At 37.8% G+C, this 11353-nt stretch overlaps 1 protein-coding gene and 1 long non-coding RNA gene across 2 annotated transcripts in view; one reads left to right on the forward strand and one right to left on the reverse strand.

The window, feature by feature from the left end:
- Positions 1-678: 678 nt before the first annotated feature.
- LOC111337249 (uncharacterized) lies at positions 679-6375 on the reverse strand. Its single transcript, XR_002695476.2, has 4 exons — positions 5969-6375; positions 2629-2727; positions 1462-1586; positions 679-796 (listed from the first exon to the last, which is right to left on the reverse strand). It is a non-coding gene; the product is annotated as an uncharacterized LOC111337249 (long non-coding RNA).
- A 4394-nt stretch (positions 6376-10769) lies between these two features.
- LOC111337247 (neuromedin-U receptor 2-like) overlaps positions 10770-11353 on the forward strand; it is a 1107-nt gene continuing 523 nt past the window's right edge. The window contains exon 1 of the mRNA XM_022943518.2: positions 10770-11353. This exon is cut by the window's right edge and continues 523 nt beyond it. Coding sequence (XP_022799253.1) covers positions 10770-11353 — 584 coding nt within the window.

Below are 11353 nucleotides of genomic sequence, written 5' to 3' on the forward strand. Positions count from 1 at the left end.
GGGTGATAAATCTTTCTCTTTAGAACCGCTTTTATCACGAAAGGTGTAACACCTGTAAAACCAAAGATGTCAACTGATTGTCACCACACTGTGTTAAATGTTCTATGAGGGCCACCAAACGCTAAGAAAAGCTAAGAACACTTTTCCTCTCAATGACAGGAATCACTTTGTTACTCAGTTCTATTAAACCCGATCAAACAAGGTACATTCAATTTTGCCAATGGATGCATGATGCAAATATATGAGTCACTTCAAGAGTTTTCAAAAACCACAGCAAGTGATCTGTAGCCAGAAATCCTCGGTTACAAACTCACTCTCGACTCAACGAAGCCGTGGAGTCAGAATACGTGACCCTCAAGGATCTTGAGAAATGATAACATTTGTTTAACATTTACTCCACTTATTGGTCGTCAATATCACACTTGTGCGTGGAACACTAAAGAAAAGAAAGCAATTCTGCCTCAGTTTTGTGTAAATATTATAAGAATTATCATTTCCATTGTTCAATCTAAGTAATTTCGATACATTAAGGTTTTCTGAATAGGACTACGCAATAATTGAGGCAAAAATTTGATTTTACTTCACCGTTTTAACAATTGCTAAGAAATACTGTACAAAATTATCAGCTTAAATGTCCTCTCTAATGAATTAATTTTTTTTGTAATTGATTACTTGACATTTACATGTCACTTTTCCGATTTCCGATAAGACTTCAAGACCGAGGCTGGACATCAAACAGCTCAATTCAAAGTCGGCACATATTGCTGGAGTCATAAGGCTTCCACAACCCATTGTCCTGTTCAAAAACAGAGTATTCAATCAGTTTTACGTTTCTTCTACCCCGCGACAGAATAAATCAATTTTCAGAGTTAGAGATTTAAAACTTCAATCTGAGAGCATTTAAATGATAAAGCCCTGACAAAGCTTCAGATTGTCATATAATCTTTTTTCCTTCCCCTTATTGGACTTAAAGAAAGATAGAGTTTTTTTCTTGTATTCAAGGGGCAAAAGAATATGACGAGATCGCAATTTATCTCCTAGTACGTTCTGATACGTTAAGTGCGATTTCTCTTATTTTTTTGAGACGGTTTACATATATTTTGTACTGACTTCAGAAACCTTTGCATTAGGTTTGATCAAGGTGAGGAAGACATTCATTCGATGAAACTGAAGCCCACTATCTTTGAGGGCTCAAGTCTCAGGGATTCATTTGTAAAAGTGAAAAAAAAATGTTACATTTTTTAGATAAAATACATTTCTAGGCTGACAATTAACAGGAAGAAAGAAAAAATTCAATTAACGGGATAACGAAAATCGATTTTTATACATGGGATTTAAGGATTAATTAAAGCTGTCTTTTTTTGTTTCAGGAGATTGATGAAATCTTAACTTATAGATATCATAGGAAAATAAGGAGAACTAATCTCTAGTTTCGGCTTTCAAACCATGGCCAGTACTTACCGAAATCTCCCTCCTCGTTGATTTCTGATACCGAAACAGCAACCACGGAGATAACAAATTGTGCAGATATTACCATGACAATTATAATTAACAAAGTACTTGTAGGCATCTGTGATGGACGAAATCTGTTGTAAGATAGAACGGCAAACTCAGTTAGAAGGAAATAGTAATGGTGGCACTCTCTCTTGAGAGATTCATTCAAAAATTGTTTTTTCAGGAACTGAAGGCAAAATGTGCTATCTAGGGCTTCTGCATTCTCGTGTGACAGGAATTGAATTAAATGGTGGAAATTAGTAAAGAAGAAATGCAAACAGTAAACTGGTATGATTTGTAGCATGTAGTCATAATAGAGGGAAAGCGTAGTTCGTTGTAAACGAATAGAAGTCAAAATTATCATATCTTCACTTAGTTCATGGCAAGGTTAGTTTACTGTATTGATATTCTGATCAGTGCGGAACTTAGACTAATAATCGTTCCCTGGCAAGATTCTGACTTAAACAACCCGAATAGCCTAATGAAATGCGATATTTGGATTTTGAAATAATAGTGATTTCAAAAACATGCGAGAGCTCCAAAACTAAATGAAACGGTTCCGTTTTAGACTGAATTACACCCTGATCTTTCCCAGGCAAGGCTTTCAAATTGATACAAAGTTGCTGCCCTTGCACTTTTGATGAGCAAAGCTCATTTGTCTACATTCGAGTCTTTGATTTCCGCCATTTGGGGGGCATCGGCGCTTGTTTAGATTTTAAGAATTTCTAGAACACAAAAGCAGATCAAGGCGAAAAAACACATTTGAAGAGAGCAATTTTTCGCTGTGCCACATCTCCAAGGCTCACGCTGTATTGGAAAAGAAAAACTCGTTCTTGATATCGTGACGTAGATTTATAAAACAAGGCGAAGATGTTTTCTGTGCTGAGTAAGAGCCGTGTTGCAGACGACGGTTCTCCTCTTTCCCCTACACTTTGCAATTGTCTGCATTATTGCTTGACTAATCAACCATTTACTACGAAATTTGATGTGGGAAAAGAGTAGTTACCGAAGCAGCACGATAGTTTCAACTTAAAGGCACAAAATGTGGCTATAAAAGATCTGCACTAAATAAATAAAGTTGTAAAATAAATATCGTTATTGTAGTATGTATATGTATGCCTGATCACAACTTACAGCGTCGAACGCAAGGTTTAACCACTTCCTTTTCTTGGACCTTTCCTCGTTGCTCTCCTCGCTCCCAGTTGGCAAGAATGGTACAGGGAAAACAAAAACCTTGGATAAAAATAGAATTGGCTCTATCAAAAGAACAAAGCACAAATAAAAGATCGTAATTTGGTCATGTAGTGAACGTGATTCCTCGGCTGGACGGTCTACCTTTGATAAAGGGAACTTTTTATTGCCGATCAAAGGTGTAATAGGCGGCGGTGCCCAGAAAAGGAGCCGAAAGGTGAAACCCAAACAGAGCCCACCTCAGGAGCCTACCTGCAGGTTAAACAGAAGGTATTAAGAGGTCTTCTACGAGGTAGAAGACGCCAGTAACTGGCTTTTATTAAAGCTCTGTCTTTCCTTCCTGGTGTTTCTAAGATGACTGCTAAATGTAAAGAAAATTGATAAGTAATAAGAACTGGTCAGAACTCGAAACCGGATGACTTTCGGACACCTGTGTCAATATTATAGTAATTAACGCAAAATAAGGCGCGCTTTGACTTTTAAAAACAATAGTATAATCAGGTCAATGACGTGCGCAGCTCAAAAGCGTTTACAAGAGTACCGCCTTGGCCTTTTCTATATAAATTAAGCTAGATATCAAGCCACACAAGCTGTTTCCTCTTGATATTCTAAAGAAAAAAAATGTAGCATCTCACTCGTTTGTTATTTTTCTCAAAATACAGAATAAAGATAAAGATTCCAAAGGAAAATATTAAAGACAAAATACTTCCTGATGTAATATGTTTGCTAACAGTCACTTCTTTATCTGCTTGTTTTTAGAATAAGCGCAAGACAATTATCGACTTGGAGGTGGTGTGAGAGAATCCTTTCCTCGAGCAAACATTCGACGAAATTCCAGCGGCTTGTTTAATATGTGACATCATGGCTTCGTTCAAATAAGAGAAGTACAGTCTCCCGCGTTGATTAAAAGTACAGGGGAAAGCTGCGCGAAGCGGACTTCGTGCCAAGCCAAGGCGCGGCAACAATTGTTTTAAAGTCAATTAAGAGCCCAATTTTTGTTACTTGTAATCGAAGTTTTTTATTCTGACATATTATAGGACTTTTAAAACCTTTTTCTCCAATCCCATGATAAGTGCTATTCTATCTACCGCGCCTAAGCGGCCAAATTCCAACGGTTGCTGACATAATAAATCACACTAATATATTTGGAAATCAAGAACTGAACACCGTTGCGAATGTAGACCTGTGTCGAGAGGGTCTCAATGAGGTTACAGTTAAACCAGTTGGCCATCAGCATAGTTAGTAGAGGGGACCCTCTACTAACTATGCCATCAGCTAGTATCTTTCCGTTGAGATTATAAGAAAAAAATTTGAGGTCAACTTTTTTCACGACTTATTATGATGGTTAAAATTTGTCCATTTTACGGCTAATTTTTTGGCCGGCTAACGGTTAACCCCATTCAGACCATCTACCGGGGGAACATGTCTATCAGACACTTCATGGGGAGAGCTTGAATAACACTGGCATATATACACCTCATGCAATTTTCACTTTATACATTCTGTATTAGGAAAAGAAAAAGATCGACACAAATGCATTGTGTATGGTGTACTCACTACATCAACAGAGACTCTAGATACGCAGGAAATACATTTTAATGAATCTGCGCCTATATCGGGGGAGCAACAAACTTCCACTTTCTGTCATTTACGGCTAAATTTATCCTGTCTTCCGTTTGCTTATTTTTCTATTATGGCAACTGTTATTTTCCTTCGCTTCTTGTCTCCTGGGATATTTTAAGAGCAAGTCATGCATAATTGCGAGATGCCAATGGCAATGCTGAAAGTCTTCTCAATAAAAACGACTGACCCTATCAATAATCAGCAACTGCATTCAAATTACTTGATTTATCGATTTCTTTAGCTGATACCCGCCTGGTCGCAAGAAAGGGAAATAAAATAATTTCTCTTAATGTTTTGCCTCCAGGTTAAATCCCTTTGCATGTCGGTACTCACTCGGATCGTTTTTTTTTCCAGTCAATACTGTTGTTATTATTGGATTACCGCATATTATCGCATGAATAGTAGCCACCTGGTCAACTTCAGAGCTCTTTGTTCGTTCTGTAACTTTGTACTTTCATCCCGATTATTAACTCCACCTAACTTGCATGTTTCAGCGTTGTATTTACACCTAAAATCAAATGGTTTTGAGCCGTTCTTCACAACGGTACACAGAACTGGCAGAACTCACGGATTCTTCTTAGTTTTCTTGTTTAATCTTCGCACAATATAATTCACGAAGAGGATTTATAACTCACAATAAACTCTAAAAAACTCGCTATTTTTGTCGCGCCTGGTTGTCTGATTTTGCTCGTACGTGCTCATCCCCTTATTTGGTAGTAATCGCAAGTATCAATGAATAAGAGGGGTGAGGGTCGGTCAAAAATCTTGTACAATTCCAATTTGATCACTGTATTATTCATTTTGGACTGCAAGTTAAACTTTCAATTCTCTTTATTTTTATTTCAATTTTAACGCCAAATATCTGATGGATCATAGCTCGCCCGTTGGTTCTACATTCGGATAGCTATTGATGCATACGGGTTTACTGAGAAAAGACCTTTTGTGGCATAGTTAACGTTGATGACAGTTTATTGGCATCGTAAGCATAACTTCTAGGTGGTCTAACAGACCCCACGTGAGATCATCCCATCATTCACTTCACTCTGCCTAAAGCTTGTACAGTTTATAATCGGCTAAAGAATTTCTAACTCATGTGAATTAAGCAATTTATAGTCAGGATTTTTAGCACTAAGAAGGATTATTTGTAAAGAAATGCACTTAGGTCCTAGCTAGGATTACGACAGTTGATAACTCAAAGTGTTTAGCAACTTTTCGAGAAACCGACCCACGATTTCCTCATCGTGGGCCATCTTTTTTTCCTTGATAATTAAGTGTATATCTGGTGCCTTACCATCATCATGATAAACTGTTATTTGAATTTTTGTTTCCAAATAACGATAACTTTCCGGGGTTCGAAAGATAGACACCACAAAACATCGAGATGTCACATGTTTTAAACAGGACGTTTGTCAATACGGCAAAGTGGTTTGGAAGTACTTTCAAACAGACTCAAGCAAACAACCTAATCAAGCAACAAACCAATGTGTTTCTCAATTGACACTACGTAAAATGATGTGAATTACTTGTGGATGTAACAGTTACCAAAAATAGTGCTGGGGTTTTTGCATAAGCGATGAACAACGATAATTCACTTCATTCACCAACAACAGCGAAATGAATTTAACGCGTATGTAATCACTTGTTTACAATTTAGACTTACCGTTAAGTGACGACGGTTTATAACTGTAAGTGCTATCGCGTTCAATATTCCACAATTAGCGATAGCTAGTTTCTCGGAGCTTATCAATATGTGTCCGCTACTGATCGGATATAGTCAAACTCGAATAATTTATCATTTCTCGGTATCAGCTTGGACTTAGCACCACTTAAGGTCTTATGCTGTCAAATTAAAAGATAAAACAAAAGATGATTGGGATATTTGTTTAAAACCTGACAAAATTAATTCACGTGACCTTAGACGAAACCCAGCCAGCAAGAGATAGATTGAAAGGGTAACTGCGGACTGGACTTACTTTCTTTGGACCTCCGAAAGACCATTTGAAGGTATTGGCCGAGGGTTACGCGGAGCGGAGACGGTGTCTATTTAGAACTAGCAGCTGGTTTGCCTTTTTTACTGCACTGTCAAAGAAAGGTGGTTGATAATAATGAAATATATGAATTGTATCTCATTGTATCTCATTTATCACTTTCACGGGTTTATTACGAATCAACTTAACGGCCTGCTCCCAGTTGGCTTGTTAGCTCAATTGGTAGAGCGCTGCACTAGTATCGCAGAGGTCAGTGGTTCGAATCCCGTACAGGCCAGATTTATTTCAGGTCTGATTTTCGCTATTGCATAAATAGCGCTATCTACTGCGAGGATCGTGCATCATATGTATCTAATACCGCAGTACAAAATATATGAACTTCATATATTTCATTGTATCTCAAAGGTGGTTGATTTCATGTAAAAAGCGGTAACTCTGTTTCTTTGTTAGTCTACTGTTTGGCTCTGAAACATTTCACATCTGTCGAGGCAATCTCCATCATAACAGTATTTTCGTTTCAAACTGCTTCTGTTTGTGGGAGTTAACTAAACGTACATTTTATATGCAGACATGAATTCGATTCTTTCCACTTTACTTCAAGCTTTGATTTATCAATCTGGAAAATCTCTGATCTAAGCTCCTTTGCAAACTGATGACAGCTAATTGTGCCTAAAATAGTTCTCAACATAAACTAAATATTGCTGGGTGGTCTAAGACTCAGGCGCACTAGAGCTTTTCTTGTTTGTTTAAATGAAAAATCTGTCAAAAAATAGCGTAAAAACAAATTGTGACCCCTAAATTTGAATTTTTTTGCAAATCGCCAAATTTTTGCCAATCTTCAAAGATTCGTGGGCCTCCAAATTTTGGCAAAACAAATATACATGTTTTTTTTTTTTTTAACCACTTAGTTGTCATGATCAAGATATGACTGGATAAAATTTCAACGTGAGAAATATTTTAGTTTGCTCGTCTAGTTTGGCGTGCAATAGCAGGATTTTCCTCGTCCATCTAAATCTTTTCTTTCGAGGAAATCGAATTTGAGCGCCGCTTCTATTCAAATGTATATGACTCGTACCCTACGTCAGGTTACACTGGCAGCAATTTAGAGAACATATGGCTTGAATGAGAGACTATTCTTCCGTTGCAAGTATTGAAGTCAAAACAAGAAGTGCTTGGGTTATAAAAAAATGCTGGGTTGTACAGTACTTTTGGGTGTGCCACCTTAAAGCACCGCCTACTAAATAAGATCATAGAACGAGTGTAAAAATACAAAAATGCTGGGTTATACTCCACTTTTGGGTGTGCCACCTTAAAGTACAGCCTACTAAATAAGATCATAGAAAGAGTGTAAAAATACAAAAATGCTGGGTTATACTGCACTTTTGGGTGTGCCACCTTAAAGTACAGCCTACTAAATAAGATCATAGAAAGAGTGTAAAAATACAAAAATGCTGGGTTATACTGCACTTTTGGGTGTGCCACCTTAAAGTACAGACTACTGACTACGATCACATAAAGAATTTAAAAATACAGAAATGCTGGGTTATACTTCACTTTTGGGTGTGCCATCTTAAAGTACAGACTACTGTCTACGATCATATAAAGAATTTAAAAATACAGAAATGTTGGGTTATACTGCACTTTTGAGTGTGCCACCTTAAAGTACAGAATAAGCACCAAAGGGTCTGTTTCTCGAAAGTTCTCGTGACTTTTCAGGCTCAAAAAGCTGTTTTGCGTTTGCTGTGTTTTCATTCAAGATCAAAGCTCCAGTAATTTTGAAAATAATACAATGAAATTATCAGATAAAAAAGTAAAGTTGACTTGTTGATGGCCCAGAAACTGTGTTCCTATTCAACAGGTTTAAATATTGAAATTTTGCTCGGGGAACAAAAGTTTGTGAGGCCTTTAGAGAAATGTGCCCCAGGACAATTTTTCAAATAAATACAGTTATTATGTAATGAAGTGTGTATCATTTTGCCTTATAATATTATTTAGAAGGAAACTATTAGCCAAAGGGGGGAGGTAATTCCCATACATTCTCTTAAATGAAATCCAAACATGTTCTCACAACTTGCAAAACGATTAGGAAGGGTCTTGCCAGCGGATTTGTGAAGGAACAGAATCACGGCGGTCCAAGATGGGACTGTTTCTCACTTTTATAAGAGTCAGCTATCAAGCACTGTTTTGCTGCAAACCTTAGGAATACAATGAATATATGAAGATCATATATTTTGAACTGCGGTATTAGATACGTATGATGCACGATCCTCGCAGTAGATAGCGCTATTTAAGCAATAGCGAAAATCAGACCTGAAAAAAAAAAAAAGAAAAAAAATCAGGCCTGTACGGGACTCGAACCACTGACCTCAGCGATACTAGTGCAGCGCTCTACCAATTGAGCTAACAAGCCAACTGGGAGCAGGTCGTTAAGTTGATTCGTAATAAACCCGTGAAAGTGATAAATCAGATACAATGAATATATGAAGATCATATATTTTGAACTGCGGTTTATTACGAACTTTCACGGGTTTATTACGAATCAACTTAACGGCCTGCTCCAAGTTGGCTTGTTAGCTCAATTGGTAGAGCGCTGCACTAATATCGCAGAGGTCAGTGGTTCGAGTCCCGTACAGGCCTGATTTTTTTCAGGTCTGATTTTCGCTATTGCCTAAATAGCGCTATCTACTGCGAGGATCGTGCATCATACGTATCTAACACCGCAGTTCAAAAATATATGAGCTTCATATATTCATTTTATACGATATGTATTGTTGATGTATCGCAGAGCTTGGTACATTATCACAATATATTGCCGGTTTCACTGCCACACCACTCGTCAAAACCGTTCAAAAAGATAACGTCAAGAATCAAAAAGTTAAAAGAAGATGAATATTCAAACAGTCTCACAAAGATTCAGGTCTGTTGATGTTTCATCGAGTTTTGCTAGAAAAAGCCTGCAGTCGTCCTCTTGGGGCTCATAAACATCTATATGAGTACTTATTCTCATACAAGGACTGTTCAGATCGCGAAATCTCAGCGGGCAAGTCAAATTTTTTAACTTACGTGACAGCATTTTCGGCCACCAATTTGATGTAGTGTATCGCAAAAGCTACGAAGCTCAACCTCACTTTATGACAAGACGGGAAAACCTGTTTAACTGAAAATTGGGCTCGGTGTTCGAAAAGCTTTATTTCTTAAGTCGTTAACAGCGCCCAATGAGTACACGAAGCATAAAAATAAAAATATCTGAGCAGTTCTAGCTCGTTTTAGCGCTCTTCCTTTTCATTTGTTCATAAATGGTAGGGGATAAAATTATATCTGATTAAGACACATTCAAATACTGACTTGAGCGCTACTTTACCTAAAAGAGTTATTTTTTTCGACAATTTCCCTTGGGATTGAGCTGTTTATTTTGGATTTTTAACCTTTTACTCTCAGGATTGGTAAATAGATAATTCTTCATACATCAGTAGATTTTCAGGTATCTGTAAAGAAAAGGGAACAATGTTCTATTGAGCACCAACTTTCACAAGCCAGATACACTTAAAATAATTTGCATCAGAATTTTTGGCAGACATTGGCAAGAGTTGTCGTCGAGATCTTGCGAACATATTTTTTTCCGTTGGTAGTTTGAGAGGAATGACTTTCAGTAAGCTGTCAAACTGCAGTCCACGTTCATTATGAATACAGTTAGCATTCACATTTTCTACTTCTGTAGCGTTAATCTTCTCTCGTTTAATACCGAAACGACAAGAAGAAGAAGACTGCCCACAGATTTGGTATTCCCTATCTGTTCTTCACTGATCGTAAAGTAATTCCGAATTACCAGGGTAAACTTGAGCAAACGAAAGAAAAAGGCAAACCTAAGTTTACATCGTGACGTGTTTGAATGAAGACATGCCACGGTCATTCAAACTTTTATATTTAACAGTGATGGGTTGATACTGATATCGTCACAGTCTTTAAATCGATTCATTGCTACCCAGGAACACGGCGGCTCCCAGTTGCCTCGGCAACTCATTTGGTAGAGAAACTATCAGCCTTTATTCATTTGGTGGAGCACTGCACCAGTTTCGCAAAGGTCATGGGTTCAACTCCCCTATAAGCCTGGGTTTATTTTAGTCTTTACTTTCTCTACTTCTTAAGTGGTGTCGCTACAAAAATCACTATCGTCTTCAAATATTTTACAGTATCACGCACCGTACCGAAACGTGAAAACAGTCATTAAGCTGATAAAAATATCTGGATAATCGTCGTGGCAATTCTTTATTTCATAAAGAAACATCATCAGATTCCCTTTTTTTCTTCTTTTAATTCTTTTTTAATTTTTTTTTTCATTTCTTTGTGAGGCAAGCGTAGACCATTTTCCTATAGTACGCGTAAACAGAGTTACATCATTCAAAATTTAGCCGGAATATGTACCTTCGTTTTATAAAAAATCGCTTCAAAGTAGTTTTTATCCTTCTTCAGGACATGGCTGAGGAAAGCTACTCAAGAGATAGTTTCATCGTCGCTTTCACGTTTTCGAGTCTCCTTAATCTGTTGGGCAACATTCTCGTCTGCTATGTGGTGCTGACATTTCGAGACATGCGTATTCCAATGAATTATCTGTTGGTAAATCTTGCAATCAGTGACATGATGGTTGCAATCTTTATGTCTCCGAAGTTCGTCTTCAGCCGCACGCTGAATCACCCCGAGGGAACTGTTAGTGACTACGTCTGCAAAATCTTCACGGGAGAGTCCCTCGCCTGGCCAGGAGCATTGGCTACAGACTTCAATCTGGTCTGTGTAACGATTGAGAGATATCTGGCCATCAACTTCCCCTACAGTGAAACAAAGAGGCTCATTTTCAAAAAGCTCAAGTTCGTCATTCCAGTCTGCTGGGTGTTCGCCTTCATGGTAAACCCACCAAACTTTATGTACTCCGAGTACATCGAGAGTACCAAAGGCTGTGCCCCAGTGTGGCCGACGCCAAATTTTATAAAATATCACAGCGTAATTAACGGCCACATATTCTTTGGTTTGCCTGCCCTGATCATGGGAGTGCTCTACACTCT

This window comes from Stylophora pistillata, chromosome 5 (genome assembly GCF_964205215.1).
Source record: "Stylophora pistillata chromosome 5, jaStyPist1.2, whole genome shotgun sequence".
Taxonomy (NCBI): Eukaryota; Metazoa; Cnidaria; class Anthozoa; order Scleractinia; family Pocilloporidae; genus Stylophora; species Stylophora pistillata.